Genomic DNA, 23,635 nt, shown 5'->3' on the forward strand with positions numbered 1-23,635 from the left:
AACAGTTAAGAATTGTTTTTTACTGTTGTATTTGATGGAAAACGTGTTTTAAAGACGATTTTTCGATTTATCATTTTGAATGATAAATTTTAGTTGAATGTGGTGTTGAATGTTGTGATGAATGTTGTGTTGAATGTCGTTCCCAATGTGGTGCCAATTTCACGGTAGTAAAGGATTTTAGTCTATAGTGCAGCTGACAGTTACCACATGCTAACCTGGCGAAAGCTTAATCATTTTATTACTTTATTATATCGGCTAACCTGAATTGAAATTAATGTAGATCGTGAGGACCCGGCAAAGAAGTGAGTTCATGTATTTACGTTTGATATACTGTTAAACAGAGCACATTTGTTATTCATACTATATCATTATTTACTAGATCGAATAAAAATTATTTACTTACAATCTATACGATTCCGACTCACGGATCTACCGGACTGCTAACCTGAGAATCCACTATACATATAACTATATATTACAATATAATATGAATGTCATGACTTGTACCGCAAATAAGGAGTTGCTCGATCTGTGCTCAAAATCCGTTGTACTTTAGCGTTATATAAGTCTTTCGTATGAGCTCCGAGCGTGAGTTCAATGTACTAGAACGCTATTCAGTTTATGTACGTCAATACAGTACACTGCAAAGGGTAAAAGATTGATACGCATGAAAAAAACAACTTATTCAATTGGGAAAATCGGTAATATCTTAATAAAATGACACTTTTATGTGAGGTTGTAACCATTTCCTAGTATTTCCTTTGTTGCAGTATTCAAATTGTTAAAAGAAAATCTGTGTACGTTGAGGTTAATGATGACGAAGTCAAAGTTGAATTTTTGTTGAATTTTTGTTTATTCAGGCTTAGTTGTGATGCATTTTTCTTGAGACTAAAGATCGTATGTTTTAAGCCACAAGCTTGCATTTATAAATTTCAGTCTTTTAAATACTTAGCCAGATCTGTCTCTTTCAGTCATTTGTTACTTGTTAGGTCAAGATCCACATTCTCGGTTAATTTCCATTGATTCTATTATTGTAGTGTGTATCATTGGTGTGTATGGAATTCAAAGTATGAATACTGCCGAGGGACTCTACTCACTCTAGCTTATTAATTGCCTCCATGCATGTTTCGTTATTTTAATTGAATTCTTGTTTATTTTACCTAAATAGTATAACATTGTATCAGTGCCAACTCTAGAAATTTCTGAATTGAAGATTAAATTCCTAAAAACGCGAAACGGGGGTCGTCGGCCATATTTTTAGCCACTTATCATTCGTAAATCGTTATCCTATGAATATTTATCCAGGCAGTAAGTTGATCAGTGGGGTATAGTTAATTAAGTTAGTATTCTGTGCATTCTCTGTGACGATGGTGTTAGTATCAGAGTTGTAAATTGACACGTAAGTAAACCTTTTAATAAAGATTACTTTTGGGAAGTCTTGTCTTGGCTTTATCTTTCTCGATCTTTCGGTTTGTCGTTTGTATGTGAACTATTTTGCGTTATTTCTATCAGCGATAGGTGTTGTGAACATTAATGTAAATAAAGAAACAACTTCTTAGTTTCGAGCCGCTTAAGTTTGTGTTCTCTTCTGTGTTGTAAAATAACTAGAATATATTGACCCCGAAAAAACTTGAGTTCACGACTGTAAGAAAAATTCAAGATTGTAAAATAGGTAATGACATAGATAAATACTTGACATGCATGTACATAAAAAAATACATGAATCAATAAAGTAGATAGAGTTCGTAAAACGCTGTAAGCGCTGTATGTGTGAAAATAAAATGGATAAGGGTCACTTGCTTGACAAATTAGCAGTCATTGATATATTATAATTTTGCCAAAACACCCAAATTGTTTTTTGCTGAAAGTAAAAGCTAACGAGAATAAATGCACAAATATGAAGCTTATAAACATAACTAACCATGCATGATACGTTAACACTTGAAACACTTTTCTTCATTTCAGAGCTCTTGAAATGAAGAAAAACCATTATGAAGAATTACATTATAAGTAAAAGTAAGCTTTGCTTTTATTAATTACATATAGTGAAAGTAATTTGCATTGGGAATGCAAGCCATATAATTTAGTTCTTAATGATGCCACTTGTGCAAAGCAAAGGACTTGTTGTTTGAATTTAGATTCCCCACATTGTTCACATGTCTTGTGAATGTTGTAAAACTTATTTAAAGACATACTTATCAGTACTCAATCTCTCTGGTGTGATCTACAATCAAATAGAATTATGTTCTTCATTTCTTTGCCAGGTTAAGACATTGTCAAAATAAAAACTTCTTGTGTTAACTGTATATAGATTAGGTTAGGTTCATAATATAAATCCTAAGAGATTTGACTTGTCTCCAATCCTTGTGGGCTTGGTAGCTCAACAGGTAGAGCGACGGACTAGTATCCTGAAGGTGTGAGTTCAAATCTTATCGAAGTCACATGTTTTTCATGTTCATATAAAAACCGTGTTAAGATTTATATTATGTATAGATTGGGTTTGGTTCATAATAGATATCATAGCATTTTAAATCTTTACATTTTATACAAAAAATCAGTTTGGGGCTCTACAGATATAACTTGAAAATTTTGTAAGGTTTATCTACTGGCATGAAAGCAAAGCTGTTATTTTGATCTGATGAGGTTTTGAAAAGAATCAAATGCTTCCATAATCAAAATAGAAGAATTGCGTAGGTGTGAAATCTTTAGCTATGTGTGAATAAGTTGTGATATTTTGTTTATACTGAAAATAAGATTAAAAATGCAACCAAAATCTGAAATGCTAAAGCTAGCACAAAAGAAATGAGTAATCAAATTTAATGCACCATTTTGTATAACTTTATGCACTAAAATATGTGACAAGCAAAGTTAAAAATAAAAATAGCTTCTATACTTTAGTCAAATATGTTTGTGGCGAGATACATTGTTTTTATTTAAACAAGATTAGGTAGGAGTTGATCTGTTGGTCAATATCAAATACCATCATACAAATGATTTGTGTAAAATATTCATACTAATACCAAGTATTGTTTTGCTATTACTCATTTATACACTTGGCAATCAAATACTTTATGAAATGCCTCATTGTGTTTTAGAAAATGTTTTCAAGATTTTACAATTTTGAAGAAATCATTGTTAAAGTTAGTAAAATTACCCCTATATGCTTGGAAGAAAGTTTTCACAAATTTGATTGTTGTATAGTATATTGTGAAATGTAAAAAACTGTTCAAATAAAGTGCAATTGGTATGAAAATCTGGTTTTGATGTCCCCCAAAATGAATGGTATCATATCACCCATCCACAATGTCAGGCTATGGTTACGTAGCAGAGGCGTAGCCAGCTCGATAATTGGAAGGGCAATATTCATTTATAACCTGTATTAAATTCCTTTGAAATCCATTGTTTTCTGCAGACTACAACATGCATATATCAGTATTGGCTCCCCAATTATTGATGAAGCAGTCTACGCCACTGCTACGCAGCAGATAAAGCAATGGTAGAAACCACGAGTATCACGTGTGTAATCGAGGTGTAATCCTCGTGTGCCAAACTACATGCTGGGACTGCACGCTCATCCCAAATCCATTTTGTAAACAAAAATATCAAATTTGCCAGCTGTAAGATTTAGGTCCGTTGCTGCAAGGCGTGACAAAAATATCTATAAATTTGTTTTGTTGTACGTAAACGGATAAAAAAAAAGTGTTTGCGACTTAAACAGCAATTTATATTGTGTTTATTTTGTCAAAACTTTAGAATCCTCTTAGAGCATTGTTATGTCATCTACTTAATATGAAATTCTCAAATATAGTGAGAGCCAAGTCATTTGTGATGGGGAGGGTTTGGTGCTGTAAACCTTGAGTAATTTCGTGCTATTATCAATGAATATAACTAACCTTAAATCTCTAAGAAAATAACACCAAAAAAATGTGTCTTGCTACGTCAATGACATGTTAAGAAATACTTCAAAGGAATGTTCTTCACATAATACCAACTTAAATCTTCCATCATGTGTGTGTGTAGGAGGGGGGGAGGGCAGATGTAAATTCTCGAGTGGAGTAAGTATTCAAAATTCGAAATGAAAGTTTTCATTTACTTTGTGATTAATGAATATTTGTATGCATTTGAAGTAGAGGCTCTAACGATAAAGTTGATTTTTTTGTCTTTAGACGGATGACTTTAACAATCGGCCACTACAACTGACACAACAAAGAAGAATCTTCTGTTGACTTGTAACTAACAGTAGATTCCATACATGGGTAATTGCTGCTCTCTAAAACCTCACACCTTCGTTGGCGAGAAACTGTTCTTGAAAGAGGGGAATTGTGGTATGATCTGTTCTTAACAGTCACTCAAAACAGGCGCTGTGCACAAAAATTAATAATTGGAATAGCAATTTAATCACCCAGATTCAAAATATGGACTGTGTTGCGCAACCTATCAAAATTTCGAGTAATTTGGTGCACGCTTTAGCAAACTTTTTCGAGTTTGTGCATTTCAAACAAAGTTTGTTCTATCATATCAATTTCAATTTATATACTATCGGGAATTTGCATAAATTACAATATGAAATTATCAACTCCAATTCTTGAAAATGTATTTGTTGTATAAAGCAAGGTATGAAATGTAAAAACGCAAAAATCCATGTTTTCAGCGCGTGCACCAAAAATTTGAGATTACGATAGAATTGTTTTTCTTTTGATCATTTTTTTCAAAAGGTCTGTTTTGAAGGATTTTTAACAACAACGTAAAAAATCTTGCATGTTCCGAATTTTAAGTGTCTGCTAGGTCAAAGAACGTTAAAATACTTAAAATTAGTAAAGGTTTTTGGTTATTTAGCGTGCATCTACTTTTCGAGAACTTTTTTCCTAGAGTCAACCATTTTCTATACACCTTGTATATTAACTATAGATTTATTGCTAGCACTTGAAATTCATCATTTAAAATTTACATAAAGCCTGTTTTTTACGTCGCATCTTACATGAGTCGATTGCATACAAAACTAATGAGGAATTTTATTTCTTTTGTTTTAAATGCATTCGACGCATGTAAAATGCGACGTATAAAACAGGTTGTTTTTCACAGAAATGTTTAGTGTGGAATACGCTTTCTTTTTTAACGCACATGCATATTTTCAACAAAATAACTTTAATTTTTTTACAAAAGTTGATCTTAGTCGTAAAAATTCTACCTGAATTTGCCTGTTTAAAAGCTTGATTGCCCTAATCTGGAGAAAGGATGCATTGTATTCAATTATATCAGTTATCAGCTATATGCTTCACTCTTGCTAACATTGTTTGTTTTAACGAGTAGTTTATGATATATAAGTTGTTTTGACGATTTGCATGTTGCTATTCGAATTCTCAATTTGGAAACTTGTGCTACTTTAGGGCTAACACTTTAAATCGATTCGAAATCGATTCGAGTCCGTACGAGAGCTAATGTGAACACTTACAAGTAATGCGAAAACGAATTCGATCAGAAATATTTGGGCCACCTCAAAATTTCTAGAATCGGATTAGTTTAGTCTGCATGATAATGTGAACATGCAACACGAACACAATCGAAATGCATCGTGTCGTTTAATTTAGAACTATTGGTTTAGTGCTCTTTACTTAAAACAGTTCTTTTAAGAACTATCAACTTATTATATTACTTTTACCATTCACTATTGTATTTGCTATCTTTAGAACTATTTTAAGATTTGTCACCACGACAAAGTCTCTATTTTATTATTTAAGCAAATATGTCGAAACGCGGAGAAACCTGGTCTGATGAAGAAGTGATGGCACTTACTTCTATTTGGGAGTCTGAAGAAATACAAAAGAAACTAAGCACTACGCACAAAAATGCAGATATTTAAGAAAAAATAATATCATTTCGACATTTCGGAATAAAGACATTTCTCTTGTTGGCGATTTTAATTTCAAAAGAAATCAGCAGGGCTTAATGTATGAATATTCACACACACACCCCCACCTCTCCCCAATTAGCGCTCTAGTTTCGCCCCTGGATGCATTATACCAATAATACTTTACCTGAACCGATTGCTTTAATGAGTGATTTATAAAATGGTTGTAATTAGGTTGATGTGCTTTTAATTCCTATCCAAATCATTGGGCAATGGCGGAGTAAGAGTAATATTTTTACTTCAATTTCAGAATATCAGTGGAAATTCGTTGATGAATCAACTAAACATAATCAATTGTTTTTAAAAATGATTAAATATGGACAAGATCCCAAAGTCAAGGTTGAATATATAAACGATGTCCGTGTAATTTTCTCCGAAGAATTTTGCATCGGCAAAGGAAGTGATGGAACTTGTGTTTATCTCGGACTGGGAAAGGATGGTTATGGAAAAGCAGTGAAACGAATACCTTGTGATATCTGCATTGGGCTTACACAACAAGGAAAGAGAATTTTTAAAGAAATCATCGAAAAAAAATCGAATGATGTTGTGAAATATTACTACTTAGAAGAGAACACTGGAACAGACTATGTCTATTTGATACTAGACCTATGTGAAGAATCGTTGGAAAGTTTTGTGGAATCTTCTACATTGCAGGATCTTCAAAAATGTCTTCCCGAAATTCTCAGACAAATGTTAAAAGGATTAGCTCATCTTCACAGCGAGCCAAATCCTATTTTTCATCAAGATTTAAAGCCTTCCAATGTCCTCCGAGATGCCCAAGGCAAATTTCTGATTGCTGACTTTGGTATCAGTCGAATACTGAAAAGTGAATATAAGACATTTAAACACGGCCTTACTTGGGGATCTGATCATTGGGTTACTCCCGAATCGTATTGTCCGGATGATGAGTCGATTAAAAAGTCACATTACAAAAAAGAGTCTGATGTAATGGTATGTGTTAAAAATCAACCGTTTTCAAAATACATATAAATAATAAAAAATATATATCTTTAGTATTTTATTCACGCTGTTACGTTTTCATGGATTTTAGAACGCAGGAATAGTGGCTTTTTATGTTGCCACAAAAGGGAAACATTCTTTTGGAGATTTAACGACAAGACTGCAAAACTTGTTGAATAAAAACCCTGTTGAATTGAAAAACATAGTAGATGTTGAACTTAAAGATCTTCTTTCGTGGATGCTACAATTGAAACCTGAACTCAGACCATCTGCCAACGAGGCGTTAAAACACCCATATCTACAATCCGATGAATGTAAGTTTGACTTGATGTGTGATGCGGGAAGCCAACCAGAGATAAAGATACCAGATTTAGGTCATCCTCTCAACTCAGATGTCTATGAGCAGTTAAATGGGTTAAAAAATTGGAAGGATTGTATTGATCCTGAAGTCTTCAGTGATTTCAATTTGGGACATTACGGTGCTACATGGTTGGGTTGCTTGAAATTTATACAAAATGTTCACCAGCATTGGAATGATGTACCTCGTCCAAAACGGCTTCAAGGTGATGGTAATTATAAAACGTTTTTCCTGCAAGTTTTTCCGGGGCTTCCTCTTTTGGTGAACAGAATTTTAAGATTAAATGAATGGAAATACAGACCTGATCTCGAAGAACACTTTTCAAGTAAGTTACAAACATTTAGTTATTTGGTTAGTTTAAACAGTGTAGTTAAATTTGTGATAACTTTAGAGGCGAAAACAGCCTTAATATAAACGACCCTCCAAAGAAACATCTTGCTATGGAAAAGGCTTGAAAGGCTTGAACTTAAGATATATAATCAATTTGGTTAGTCAATGAAGCAAATTAAGCTTTTTACTCAATTACTTGTAATTTAAGTTTGAGTTGCAACATGACGGATATTATCAGGGGCGTATTTTCTTGGGAATACAGGAGGGTGCGAATATTCTCCTCCCAAATTCTCTAGTACCCTCCAACAGAAACTTTAAAATGGGTTACATACTGTCGAGTAATATTATAACAGTATCTGAAGTAAGGAAATTGTACAGTAGGACTGAGTAAAAAGTGGAAATTATCATTTCAAAGACAATTATATGTTTTATATGACCACCATTTGCAATTAAGTTACTACCATGCGTGTTTTTATTTAAACATTAAAATCGAAATAAGTTACTTAACGCGAAGTAAGCAGTTTTATCATGTCAAATTAGTTTGCCGTTTATTTTCTTCTCCCTTGTTTGTCATGTGTGAAAACGACTGTTTTATTCGTGTTTAACTCGTCGTTGGCAATATTTTGATACATAATTTATGAAGCTTTGTTGATTGTTTAAGGAAGTATGGTACAGCTATATAACTTTGAGTTATAATTTACTTAACTTTGTAAAAGAAAAGCTAATTACACTTTCATTTCGCAAGATTCACTTATCCGTAAGCATAAAAAGCCATAACAACCCGAGGCCTTGGTAACTTTGGCTAAGATTACGATGGACCCCCTCCCTTGGAAAATCTACTCCCCTTCTGCCAAATGAGCATTGATCCACCCCTGGTTAAAACCAAAACAATGTCATTTATGTAGTAATGATTTACAATGAAAGTCTCAGATATAGCCAGTTATACAAAATAAGGGAAAGCAAGAAAGATGAAAAAGAAAGAGCTTTTTAGAGCCATTCTTATCAGAACTCATTGCTTAAATAACTAGTCGTAATATGTTTATTTGTTGTTTTTGTAAGTTTTTTTTTCACAAATTGTATGTGCTATCTGAATCGTTTGTGCAATAGTGAAACTCGAGCACTGCTATTTATTTATTATTTGACTATTTAGCTACAATATATTACTTTCTCAGTAAATGGAATACTTTTACTTCTATTTCAGAATTGCAGCTGCATGAATGGAAATACAATGATAAATCGACAAAACATAAAGAATTGTTCTTAAAATTAATTGAGTATGGGAAAGACCCTAATGTTGAGGTTAAACATGTGGACGATGTACGTGTAATTTTCTCAGAAGAGTTTTTACTTGGCAAAGGAAGTGATGGAACCCGTGTTTATCTTGGACTGGGAAAGGATGGTTACGGTAAAGCAGTGAAACGAATTCTTCGTGATACTTATTTGGCAGAGCATGAAGAAAAAATTTTTAATGAAATCAATGCGAAGAAGTCGGATTATGTGCTAAATTGTTATTGCTCGAGACAAGATACAGAAACAGAATATGTCCATTTGATTCTCGATCTATGTGAAGAATCGTTGGAGTGTTTTGTGCTATCCGAATCAAATAGTTTGGGTTACCTTCAAAATATACTTCCCGACATTCTTAAACAAATTTTAAAAGGATTAGTTGATCTTCATAGCGGTCCACGTCCCATTCTTCATCGAGATTTGAAACCTTCCAATGTTCTCCGAGACACACAAGGCAAATTTTTTATAGCCGATTTTGGTATTAGTCGAATTATGAAGAGTGACTCTCAGACATATGTAAGCAATGCTAAAAGGGGAACTCAGCATTGGATTGCACCTGAATCTTATATTGTTGATAAAAATTTATTTGATAAAGCACGTTACAAAACAGAATCTGATGTAATGGTAGGTATTGGGTTGTTACTATTTGCAAATTGTACGTAAATTTAATTTTTACATTTTACGTACTCTGTTATGTTTAATTTATTTTAGAATGCAGGAATGGTTGCTTACTTTGTTGCAACAAAAGGAAAACATCCTTTTGGTACTAAAGTGTGCATACTTGAAAATTTGTTGGATGGAAACCCTGTTGGCTTGAAGGAAATCAGTAATGTCGAACTAAATGATCTTCTTTCATGGATGCTACAAGATAAACCCGAACTCAGGCCATCTGCAAAGGAGGCGTTAAAACACCCTTATCTACTATCTGATGAAGAAAAGTTTGACTTGCTGTGTAAAGTTGGGAATCAACCGGAGATAAAGATACCGCATTTAGATCATCCTCTCAGCTCAGATGTCCATGAGCAGTTAAATGGTCTCAACAATTGGATGAACCGTCTCATTCATGAATTCGATGATCATTTCAACAAGAAACTCTACGACTCTACATGGTTAGGATGCTTAAAATTCATACACAACGTTGATCAGCATTGGCATGATGAGCATCGTACAAAACTGTCACCATATATCAAGGAAGGCAATTATAAAGAGTATTTTGTACGGGTCTTACCAGAGCTTCCTCTTCTGGTGCACAGAATCATGAGGTTAAATGATATGGAAAAACGTGTTCCTAGTAAGTTACAGCCATAGAAATAATTCTTCAGTTTTAACGATATTGCTAAATTATATGCATTTTCCCTTGGTAACGTCGGAACATAATAGGGTTTTTTACTTGTTTGCAAAAGCAATTTTTTCTCCGGAATCGTAAAAATACTCTCTTTCCTTATAAATTCTTTGCATTGTTTGTCCAGAGCACTTGTAGCGCTTTTGTTTCTCCGGTTCAAAAAATGCAAAGTATAGCATATGCGGCCGAGAAATCTGAATAGGTTTTTTATGCAATTGACTTATGTAAATAGTAAATTCATTTCTTGATTCATGTGCAATTTTGTCACGCACGTGATCTCGCGTGACCTTCACGTACGTAGTATGAGTCAAAAATATAAAACTGTTAAAGGTTAAGACTATACGTACGTAGAGCCACACGTGATCTTGCGCGTGACAAAAATTTCATATGAGTATAACATCCAGTTTAAGTAGTAAATGAAGACGAACGATCAAAAATCGAAAAGCTTGATTTAACGTATGAGAAGGAAAGCATATTTCTAGCTATACTTATACACAGAAGGAGTTTTGACTGACTCTAACTTTGGATGACTTTGTAAAAACTGTGCTCTAACTATCGCGATTACGAAAAATTATCTCAAGTATCAAGTTTAGATTTATCAACGATCCATTCTTAATCAAACTGCTGCCGCACGCTCCTATAACTTTGCCTTGATAAGACACTACCCATTTTGATGTCAGATAAGAATACATTACTCAAATGATTCACCAAATGAATACCTTCACACGTAAAAATTTAGTGCACACACATTAAAAGGCAAACCAGTTTAGCGATGGTTGATTTGCCTGCATTATGATCGCTTTTGCGGGCAGTGCGTAGCTAGCGGTTCCGCTACTCCCGCCCGGCGGGAGTAGAAATTTCTCAAAAAATAATAAATATTCTATTTAGAGATGAGTTAAATATATCACAAACAATTCGCAATATTATGTTTTATTCGTTCATTTTCACGCTTTTATTCTGTGATTCGTAATCGTAATATCGCAAAATCTCAAGATTTGTCTTGTAACCTAGCTACTGCCTTTCCTCGCACATTTCAATGCATACTCGCGCGATTTTACCACGTATTCCGCCTATCTTCAGAGGGCAGAACATTGAGTTCTATAATAACTTATTATAGAACTCAATGGGGCAGAACATACAATACAATTCTATATAAGAAGTTTTGAATTCTGGTTGGCTAAGTGACTTGGCGCATGCTCAAATCTGCTGTTTTTATAGTCGAACTCCCGCTATTTTAGTGGCTATTTGCCATTGAGTTCTATAAGACCTGGAGGGGTAACGTCAACCAAATTACTATAAATTATTAGTGCACGGCCGTGTGGTCAAAAACATGGCGGATTTTGGTTGTCAAAGTCAGCGGAAAGACGCGGGCTCGTGAAATAAAAATTTTGTCGCCCTGATTTGACAACCACGATTGCGAGTATAGAAAATATCATAACTATTTGTTTTGCAAACACGAACACTTTTTAAAAAATTTATTTATTAAACAATCTGCAAGCTTCCGTGGTTTGCGGATGCTGAAATAGCGACAGAAAAGGAAACATTTCATTACTCCGGTAAGTAGCACATTAGTAGTTTTACTATTTTGTTTTTAACACGATACTTGAAGAGTGTTTCTACTACTAAGTTTTAGTTTAAAGTTATTTTGGTCCAGTCTTGTTTGTTCTTCACTTTATCGCTCGCCAGACGAGGCGAAGCATCCAATTTTTATCGAGTTTTGCATCCATCTTGTATCATCATCAAGGTAAACTCTCCTGATTTGATGTGAGTTTACCTCCCAAAAATGGGGCAGAATTTGTTCATATTTTTTTGAAAATATGAAGGGAAAGTTTACAACAGAGTTGTGTTGAAATTGAATGCAGTGCCATGCAAAATTAATGAGAACTATGGTATATGTTGTATAATAAAAATAACTATTAGACTGCTTGCCAGCTCAATTTGACTGACTGTATAGTGTAGACAATTATAATAGGATTGGAAAGTTGGATTTATGCAAACAGTTTTAAAGTACTACTTAGTGTTTCTGTAAATGAAGTATTTATTGTTATAGTAAACAGATTACTACTTCCAAACCAAGATAAAAGAAATGTGTTGAACAATGTGCAAAGATTTGCTCCTACCTTGAAGTTTTTGTTTAACAATAGCTTATGATTATATCATTAATATGCATGAAAAATTAAACATATTATTGTCTCATCTCACCAAATCCATACTTGGTATGATTCCAGGTGATCCACAAATTCATATCGGATGCATTGGTTACAATGAAGGTGAAAGTAGAAGAAGCAAAAAATAGATGGCAAAGAACTTCTTTGTGCCTTATGAAGAATTAGTGAAAATAATAAAAAGAGTTCTTTAAACAAATTGTAAACAAATTTAATTGCTCATGGTCAAGGAACCTAGTCAAAGAAGCAAAGTCTGTCTTCAACATGTGACCTTTCCAATTATGTTTAGTTTCTTTGTACAAAATACTATTTTTGAGAAACTTGATTTGTAAGTCTTTCAAATCAAATTCCCATTGTACATATAAATAATTCCCAAAGCTTAAGTTAGGAAGTAGTTGCTAGTAGTTCATTTTGAAAAATATATCTTTTTCTTGACATACATTACACAATTCCAAAAGACTGTAAGTAAAGTACAACAATATCTATAGAACTTGATAAATTTTTTCACCTACACTGTCAATTAACTATTTTGCCTTCATGCAGTAATAAACAGAGTGTTTTTGTCAGAGAAACCAATGCACTTTAGTTTCCAAGTTTGTAATTTCAATGGAAAATTAATGTAGTTCTGTTCAGTAATAGATTCAAGGTTTTGCCAAGCAGTTTACAAAATACAAATTTCCGACCAATTTCCAGTATCATGGTGTTTTGAATTTTTTTCTTTTTTGTAGCCCTTCTAGTTCAACATACTTTTCCTTATGAGTTTTCAGTAGATTTATCAGGTAATGACAATACACTTATGATATTTATCTATTTTAAATTTTCAGTTGACTTATGTCGTAGGACTGAAGCAAACATCTTCTCGCTTCTTTAGGAGCATTTTAACACAGATTTATCCATTTGAGCAAGGGAAATAGTTGCACCAAACTGTTTACAAACAGTCTAACACACAGAAGCATGAAATAATGTATAAGTTTGACGAGATTGACAGGTCTACTAATGCCGTTTGATTTCACTTTTAAAAGGTTAAAATGTCATAAAATAACTTAAATGTTTCATCCAAAATATGCGTTTCTCTACCGTCGATCTTCTTTATTTTGATGTGTGTGTGTACTGTGTTTTTCACGCAATGCTGAAGCATTATTTTCACATGATATGCTGTCGGTATCGTAATTGTTTTTTTTTCACTTGTTATCGTTCATATAAACAGTATGATAAATCAGGAGGGAGTGAATATTGAAAAAAATTTAAAGTGAAAGTTTTGAACATTGAGTTCTATAATAACTGGAGCGGCTATCTCAAGCGCGGCCTTAGATATCTGATGACGCCAAAAAAGTGGCGGATTTCGTCCGTTGCCGCTGAGATTTACCGAAATTGATCGCTTTTCCGAAAATTTCACAATTTCCCACTCCCTCCTGAGGAAAGAGTGAAGAAAATGTATGTGTGTATTTGGGATTCGGCAAGCAATTTTTTGATGAAAATCAAGGTAAAAACCTTAAATTCATAACAGAGAGTCAACTGTGGTTGTCAGTTATGTGCTCCTACGAGGATGCATTTAAAACTATCGACGAAAGAGCTATATGTCGGCTACACATGTATGAATGCAGATGTGCATCGTTTTTTACCAGCGTCAAACTTGTTTGATCGATTAAACTCTTTAGTCTATACAAAAAGTATATCACAGTTCATCTCCACGGTTCACGAGAGAGAAGTTAGCTTATTTGTTATCATTGCTATTTTGCTTCTTTTCATGATGCAATGGGCGCAATGGCTTTTTTCGCCACAATTGTTGGATTTTTACTTGTTTCTTTAAAAAAGTAAATATTAAATCTCTGGATATTTACGGATTTTCTGTAATTGAGTTTCATATTAAATTTCAAAGACTCAAGTCTGCATAGGTGTGGTAAATGAAAACAAACAATATTGTATAGAAATTACTTTAAGTAACCTTTTTGTGATGTTCTGAAGTGCAACTGCATCAAATACTTGTAAAGTTGTAGCACATTTTGATTTTGTTGTATTGATATATGAATTGGGCAAAATGCAAATAATCATCAAAACACTTATGCTTCCAATGGTGTTTATAATTCATTTGTAGTTTTAATACTTCTATCCTTCTTTTTCACTTTGTTTTGTTTTTCCTATATTTGCAAATAAGTACACAATTTGAATGATTAACACAGTTTTCACCTCAATAATAAATTTCATAAGCAGTTGGTGGTGCATTTTGTTCTCTGAGTATCCACATCTGGTGTTTTGTTCATACAAGAATGATGAAGTGCAAGTAGATATGTCATAGCAAGGCAATATAACCAAATGAATCAAATACCTATAGTGTACTTTTATGCTAGAAGCTTAAAAGCTTTTTAGAAATTATAAAGTTATTGGATTATATTAACCATATATCATCAATCTCATGAAAAGAAATAGGAAGCAAAAAATTTGTAGGAAAGCTTTGAAAAGTGAAAAACTTTTCTTGAAAAAAGTAGCAATAATGCATATGATAAAACTCCATTCTGTACTTTACTAGGTAAATAAGCTCAAAATGTTTCTTAAAGCAAAAACTGTTATAATGAAGAAATATACAGTACAGTAACTTTAAAAGTTTCATCACTATATCTTTAATATTTCAGTGTAGTGCATTACATATTAGTAACATTTATACAACACTCAACTAAAATATTTTGATAAAGATATGACATGATTTAAACATTAAGTTATATAAAACCCAATGGCTTATACAGTTTGAAGCTTCACATCTGCATCGAGTCATCATCAATCTCAGTACAAATGTTTACATAGACACAAACTTTATGGCTTTCCCATTTTATATCTTTGTGAATTGACAATTCATTAAGCATCAAAACACACACAACCTTGCCATCTTTCTTTGGTTCATGAACTTTAACTTCAAAGCATTCAAGGCATCCTTAGTGAATCCATTGTCTCCATCCATAGAATTTGACCATGATCAAATTAAATAACTCTGGATAGGGCAGACAATAAATCAATTATCTTTACAGCATTATCATTTTTTTAAGACTCTGCTTGGTCAATAACATACTCCTTGGTCTTCCCTGCATGTTGTCAGCAAATAGAACATAACAAGCTCTGCTCCAAATCATGGGTACTCTTGGGGCTGATCATTTCGTTTTGATACTTACTCACAGAGCAAAATGTGTGCAGGGTCTTTTTTGCTTTAGGGAAACTATTTTGCAAATAGATGGGTAAATTTACGACTTCATGCATTAACAAATGACAGAAAAGTATGCAGAATTTTATAAACAAAACCAGGAAAACATCAGTATATTTGGCGTTCAAGTCAGTCTTAAAAAATACGATCTTTAATATGTATTTTTATGGCTTTTCAAGTGCATTTATAATTGCTTTTCAGTTTTCAATCGTTGACGGACTAACAAAACAAGCAACTATCTCACCTGTGAGAAGCGATATGTTCCTTTTTGTGGAAACTACGACATCCAACAATTGAACGATTGAAGTGTTGGCATTATAAAAGAAATGCCAAAAAAGATATCGTCACAGAATATGGAACTAACGATATCCATATTCTGTGATATCGTGTTGGTTTTTGAAAAATTCTTTATAATTTACTATAGACACCAGGGGGAGGTCGAGAATATAATTTTTCTGCAAAGCGATCATTTCAGCGGAAATACGTCCGTTGGCCGCCATTTTTTTGGCGACCTCGCCCCAATAAAGTTAGCCGCTCCAGTTATTATAGAACTCAATGGTTTTGAGGTTAGCACTATTTTCCACCCAGCAAACCGCCCTTTATTTTGAAATATAATATTTTACACAATATAATATTTTACACAATCTAATATTTTACACAATTTAATATTTTATATAATATTTTACACAATCGTCGAAAAACGACATATTTTCCAGCCTGGATTATAAGTTTATAACTTAAGGTGGTTGCATGAAAATTTATACTGCAACATTTATCTGTAAATATTTTCATATGTTGATATTAAAAACTGTATTATAAAAATATAAAATTACTCGCCATCACAAAACGACCTAGCACCAGTGCATGCATGGTTTCCTTTTAGCTTTTGGTTCTTTCCCATTAGCCGCCATCTTTAATTTGTTTCCGATTGTGTAAAGGGCGGTTTGCTGGGTGGAAAATAGTGCTAACCTGGTTTTGAACGCCAAAATCCGCCATTACCGCCTTTGACCACGGGGTCCAGGCTCCTTTTCTCCTCCAGGCTTTCGATCCGAAACGAACTCATTCCATTTCAAAAGAAATTCTATTGTATGTTTAGATGAATCCGGAATGGTCACAACTCGATCCGGTTCGAGTTCATTCCTATTTTCATTCCGGATCGAAATTTAGTTTTAATCTCATGTAAACTCAAATTGAGTTTCATTCTGGAATGAGATTGTGATTAATGACGAAGCACCCTTGCGCCGTGCGTAGTGTCTTCTGGGAAACTGAAGCTCATTAGCAACTAAGGCGGCTAAATGGGCTAAAGTGAGTGCGAAGAAAAACATCAATTAGTTTCATGCAAGTGTTAAGCTGTATTAACGCGGGAGGAGCAGAAAAAAAGGGTTGCTATAATGTTTATGTTCGCCATCTTCAAATTTCAAAATTTCCGCAAAGTGTCAATCCTTGTGTTGGTTTCCCATGTAAACACAGATTGACATCACGTTTTGATAGGGATTGAAAGTCATTCCGGATTCATGTAAACACCCCCTAAATTTTGTATTAAGAGTTTTGTGTTAAGAGTTTTGTGTTAAGTTTTGTGTTAAGAGTTTTGTGTTAAGAGCTTTGTCATTCTTTGAAAAAATCTGTTTTTTGTTTGTTTTTATTGAACATAAAAATAATAGTACAGCTAGAGTAAAAACTCGGCAGGGTGTGTGTGAAGTAAAAGTTTGAATTCAAGTACTCAAAGAACAACCTTTCAGAATAAGGCTTTACTCAACACTAAACAAAAGCTACATAATGTCTCTTTATAAATCATTATCTCAAACTAGGCGCGGTTACTAAGGTGGGTGTAATAATCATGTAATGATTACTTCATGTAATAATCACTACAATCACCCTCTCCTGTTTGAAATAACTATATAATCCAAATTAAATAATCTAAATAAGACTGGTTCTGCCCGATTGTCCCTTTTTTTTTTTTCATATCATGTATATGTCAGGCGGTCGGGTTGTTTCTTTTCTCTCTGCGAGCGGCGTAACGGTAGTGTCTGTTGTGAAGACGACTGATCAGGTAGAGCGGGATCCTCTAGTAGTGAGTTCCCTTCTCTTTCCTTCTTTGGCGAACTATTATTTAGTTTCCTAGCGTCTTTTGTGGCCACAGGAGGTTGACGTGGGTCGTCTACAGTATTATCTTTATAAGGCGATAGTGGTAGCGGTTCCTCGTATAACCTCTCTTTTTCCTCAGCTTGTGGAGCGAGGAACTTAGTGGCTACGGTATCTTCTCTTCCATCAGGAAATTTTACATGCGCATACTGAGGATTTGCTTCGATTAGCTCTACTTCATCGACAGATGGGTCATACTTAGATTGTTTTACTTGACGCTTCAACAGTACCAGTCCAGGTTTGGATAACCACGTTGGTATGGAAGTTCCACTCGTCGATCTTCGTTGGTGGATAAAGAGGCGTTCATGAGGTGTTACATTAGTAGCGGTGCACAACAGAGATCTGATGGAATGAAGAGCATCATGCAAAACTTCTTGCCAGCAGCTGGTCGGTAGTCCTCGCGTCTTCATCGCGAGGGAAATAGTCTTCCATAGAGTGCCGTTCAAACGTTCTACTTGGCCGTTCCCTTCTGGGTTATATGGTGTGGTTCGGCTTGACGAGACTCCTTTCTGGAGGAGAAAGTCTTTAACTTTTGCACTCATAAAGCCGGAACCTCTATCCGAATGTATGTAAGCAGGCATACCGAAGATTGAAAACAATTCGCAGAGACAATTTATAATTGACTCCGCGCTAACGTCTTTGCAAGCGAAAGCAAAAGGAAATCTCGAATATTCATCTATTATAGTAAGAAGAAACTTATTATGATTAGTTGTCGGCAATGGTCCTTTGAAGTCCAAACTAAGTCTCTCGAAGGGTTGAGTCGCTTTTACTAAATGGAAATTTTCTGTTTTGTAATATTGGGGCTTACTTTCCATGCATATCTTGCAGGATTGTGTCATGAGCTTAATTTCATCCATAGAGAACGGGAGATTACGGTTTTTTTACAAAATGTGCCATCCGCGTTATTCCTGGGTGACACAAGGATTCATGAAGCTCTATCAGCTTATCGGAGGTCATGCTCATTGCTCTTATCCTAGAAAATGTATCCGCTGGTACATTCTCTTCTCCTGCTCTGTAGATTATATCAAAATCGTAAGTGGATAGTTCCATCCTCCATCTCATTATCTTATCGTTCTTAATTTTGCTCTTTTGCTTGGTGTCAAACATGTAAGCTACTGACTTCTGATCGGTAATTAACATAAAATGCTTACCCGTAAGGTAGTGTCTCCACTTCCTCACGGCTTCTACGATAGCCGCTGCTTCTTTCTCCACTGAGGCGTGCTTAAGTTCTGATCCGCTTAACATCCTCGAAAAGAACGCAACTGGGCGACCGTTTTGGTTGAGAGTGGCTGAAAGAGCAAACTCGGAAGCGTCTGTTTCCACCTGAAAGGGCTGTGCTTCGTCAACAGCTTGGACCACAGATTTTTCGACATCGGACTTAAGTAGGTTAAACGAAGTAAGAGCATTGCCTACCATTGGGAATACAGTATTCTGTGTCAGTGGTCTTACTTTTGCTGCAAAGTCTTTGATCCATTGAGAATAGTAAGAAAAGAGACCCACAATCCGTTTCTGTTCTTTTAAATCACGGGGGACAGGTAACTCTCGCAGAGGTCTCAATCGTGCCGGGTCCGGCTTTATTTCTCCATTAGCGATTATACTACCGAGGATGCAAATACTGGTTGTTGAGAAGGAGCATTTGTCTTGATTAAACGTCAAATTTCGCTTTCTAGCTGCTTGAAGGAACTTTTTGAGATTTATGTCATGCTGGGCTTGGTCCCGGCCACAAATCGTGATGTTGTCAAGATACACAAACGTGTCTTCTAGACATTCTTTAGCGATAAAGTTGTCCATCATTCTTTGAAAGCTGCTGCTCCATTCGTTACTCCAAATGGTACTCGACGGAATTGGTACAAACGCTGGTTAGCTTCGAAAGCAGTATATTTCTTTTCTTCTTTTTGAATTGGGACTTGATGATACGCACTTTTCAAATCAATGGTGCTGAAAACTTTGTACTGAGCGATTTTAGAGACGATATCATCTATTCTAGGCAAAGGATAAGCATTCAGGTGTGTGAATCTATTTATAGTTTGCGAGTAGTCAATCACTAATCTTTTTTTTTGTCGATCGTTTCTAGTTACGACCACTTGTGCTCTCCACGGTGATTCACTCGGTTCAATTATACCTTCATCTAGAAGCCTTTGTACTTCAGTTGTAATAAATTCTTTGTCTTCTCGGCTATATTTCCTTGATTTAATAGCTATCGGTTTACAACCCTCTGTTAAATGTTGAAACAAAAGTGGGGGGTCTAGGTTCAAAGCTGTTAAACTGCAGAGTTTCAAAGGAGGGGCAGAATCCCCGTACTGGATAGTGACACTTTCGTGCTGGGCTTGCCAAGTTTGCCCTAGAATAACATGAGTACACAGATTGGGCAGAATATATAGCTTAACCTGAGAATACAACCGGCATTTTACCGTGATATCACTAAGACAATATCCTTGCATTTTTGTGGAATAATTACTTGTAGCCATCGTAACTTTTTCTTTGGTCTGATGAACTGTCAATGAAAGTTGCTCAACCAAGTCAGGATGTATGAAGCAATGAGTATTTCCTGAATCTACCAGAGCTGTAACAGTTCTTTCTTTTAGACGAATGTCAATACATTAACTTAGCAATGACTCTCCCGTTGCAGCTAGAGTTATGTGAGCTGATTGCGTCAAATTAGGGACTACTGCTGAAGAACGGCAAACTCTTTGGTAGTGCCCTCTTTTTTTACATTTATTACAGATAGCTTCTTTCGCAGGGCATAATGACCGGGGGTGTTGCTTATTACCACAAAAGAAGCACTTAGCGGAACGTGAAGTGGAGGCTAAATACCTCTCGCTTAGTCCTTCTTCATTATTTTCGTCATGTCCGTTAGATGCCGTAACAGCAGCGCTTGTGAAGGGATTCGAATTGTATGTCTCCGATGATTTTTGTGCCAGATCCCAAGCTCGAGCTTGGTCAACTGCCGTTTGTAAATCCAACTGTTTATTCTCCAGTAAACGTTGTCGAATGCTTCCCGACAATAGACCACTAATGAAAGCATCCCGAATTGCTTCATCCCGATATTGAGCAGCAGAGACTTGACGAAAATTGCAGTCTTTACTTAGGTGTTTCAGTTCTTGTAGGTATTCGTCAAGGGTTTCGCCTGCTTGTTGTTTACGTGTTGCTAATTTATGCCGAGCAAAAATCTCGTTCGGAGGCTTGACATATAAGGTTTTCAGCGTAGTGATGGCTTCATCGTAGGTTTCAGTCTCACAGAACAGTTGATAAACATCAGAGGTGACATAATTCGCCAGAATGTGTAGTTTATTTATTCGGGTATCAGGAATGGACGGTATTGCATCGATGAAGTTCTCAAATGTCGCGAGCCAGTGCGTCCAGCGTTTTGCAGCGCCTTGCGCGTTCGGAATAACATCAAACCGTTCAGGTCTCAAAACTTTATCCATAGGTATGAAGAGTGTTGAAGTATTTTCTGTATTTTTCTAATCTGTAGTCATATTGTATTTATTCATTAATTTTGTTATCAACTATCCTCTCTAACACTTTGCTAGAACTGTTTGTTGAACAGGTGGTTTATGATGTAGTGGTCGCTTTTAGTTCTTTTAACAAACTGTACAGTCGCTATCCAATTTCTCATTGTAATAGTCTATCTTTAACTACTTTTATGTATTTTATTATCCACTTTCACTTCTAAATTTAATTTTTTTCCTTCAATTTCAGAATTGCAACTACAAGAATGGAAATATAATGATCCATCGATAAAACACAAAGAATTATTTTTAAGAATGATTGAGTATGGGCGAGATCCTAATGTGAACGTTAAACTTTTAAACGATGTTCGAGTAATATTCTCAGATGAATTTTGCATTGGCAAAGGAAGTGATGGAACCCGTGTTTATCTTGGACTGAGCAAGGATGGTTACGGGAAAGCTGTGAAACGAATACTTCAGTACAACTTTATCGATTTTGCAAAGAAAGAAATGAAAATTTTTAATGAAATTAAAGAAAAGAATTCGACTTATCTGGTGAATTATTCCTACTTCATAAAAGACACTGAAACAGAATGGGTCTATTTGATACTTGACCTATGTGAAGAATCGTTGGAGAGTTTGTGCATTCTTCTACTATGGAGGATCTTCAAAATTCTTCCCAAAATTCTCAGACATATTTTAACAGGATTAGCTGATCTTCACCGCGAGCCAAGTTCTATTCTTCACAGGAATTTGAAGCCTTCCAATGTTCTCTACAACGCAAAGGAGAATTTCTGATAGCTGACTTTGGTTTAAGCCGAATAATGAAGAATGACGGTACGACACATGCAAGCATTGGTAATAGGGAACTCCGTATTGGATTGCTCCTGAATCATATTGTAAAGATGATGAGTCGTTTGACCAATCAAGTTACAAAAGAGTCGGATGTAATGGTAGGTATAAAATGTAACCATGTGTTAAATAAAGTTGAATTTTATTCACACTGTTTTTATTGATTTTAGAACGCAGGACTCGTTGCTTATTATGTTGCTACAAAGGTAAACATCCTTTGGATCTGACGAGTGTAGATTGCTAAACTTGTTTCGTGGAAATCCTGTTGGATTGAAGGAAATCAAGGATGTTCAACTTAAACATCTTCTTTCATGGATGCTACAGCTAAATCCCAAACTCAGACCATCAGCAAACGAGGCGCTTAAACACCCTTTTGTACTATCTGATAAAGAGAAGTTTGATATGCTGTGACCTGGGTAACCAACCAATGACAAAAATATCGCGTTTACTTCATCCTCCTAATTCAGGTGGCCATATGCAGTTGAATCGTCAAATAAGTTGGAAAGATTGTATTAACCCTGAAGTCTTAAAGCTTTTCAATGAACGACACTACGACTTTACATGGTTAGGTTGTGTAGATTTTTTACTAAACTTTCACCAGCATCGGCACGATAAACCTCCTACACAACTGCTTCAAAGCAATGGTAACTATGAAGAGTATTTTCTGCATGTTTTCCCTAAGCTTCCTCTTCTTGTACATAGTATCATGAGGCTAATTGAAGGGAAATCAATTCCAGATCTCGAAGAACATTTAACCAGTAAGTTACTATCAAAGAAATACTTTTTACCACAGTAAATTTACCAGAAATAAAAATGTACAATATCATATCACGGGTATTGGAATTTGGAAATGATGGTTAAAATGGACAATACTAAATCCTTTCTGAAAATATTAGATCATAAATTTGAGCCATGCATTATGGTTTCCTTGAAGTTTAAAATTGATGTTTGAAGTTTAAATTGAAGTTTAAAATTGATGATTTCTTTTTATAGTGCATGGTCTCTTATCTGTGATCTAATTTCACTAATAAAAAGTGAATACATAACAGATTGCTGGACAGGCGAGCATCGAATTTCTTAAGGCTGAAACACACTAGGCAGTCGCTTTAGTCGCGTCTAAAACTACCGCTTTGCGTGGTTACTAAGCTAGTAGCGTAGTCGCGTCAGTTAGTCGCTTTGAAAGCTCAACATGTTGAACTTTGACTTTGGTCGCTTCAGTCGCTTTACACTGATTGGCCAATAGATACATTTTAACTTCCTAAATGCATATCATATTTCCTGTCATAAGCATCATACGAAATTTATAGATTATACCTTTGAAAAAGAAGGCAATATATAGTGAATTCACACTGGAATCTTTCAGTTTTTATATGACTTATCAAATAGGACAATAGGAGCTACAAACTGGAACCCAATGCAAAACCTAAATGCACAGAATATGATTATCCACAATATACGAGTGATCATATTGGCGTGTTTTAACTGGCTTGTTCTCTTTTCTCCACATAGTAGTTTGTACTGAGTAAATATTCATATATTAGTAACTATAATAAAGGCCAAAATAAAAAGATTAAGTGATATCTGTGTCTGTAACAAACTAAAATTACCGCCATGTTCAATAGACGCCACGGTAAAAGTCGCGATGGTCG

The 23,635-nt window shown here is 34.9% G+C and overlaps 1 protein-coding gene across 1 annotated transcript; it reads left to right on the plus strand.

Moving 5' to 3' along the window:
• The first annotated feature begins 1,311 nt into the window (after positions 1-1,311).
• On the plus strand, positions 1,312-21,932 carry LOC124438770. The gene is made up of 7 exons (XM_046988968.1): positions 1,312-1,399; positions 4,167-4,325; positions 6,159-6,859; positions 6,960-7,551; positions 8,758-9,467; positions 9,555-10,134; positions 21,385-21,932. Exons 2-7 carry the CDS (start codon positions 4,253-4,255, stop codon positions 21,930-21,932), a joined length of 3,204 nt encoding a protein of 1,067 aa, XP_046844924.1. The 5' UTR covers positions 1,312-1,399; positions 4,167-4,252.
• Positions 21,933-23,635: the final 1,703 nt, after the last annotated feature.

This window comes from Xenia sp. Carnegie-2017, unplaced genomic scaffold, assembly GCF_021976095.1.
Source record: "Xenia sp. Carnegie-2017 unplaced genomic scaffold, XeniaSp_v1 HiC_scaffold_19, whole genome shotgun sequence".
Lineage (NCBI taxonomy): Eukaryota > Metazoa > Cnidaria > Anthozoa > Malacalcyonacea > Xeniidae > Xenia > Xenia sp. Carnegie-2017.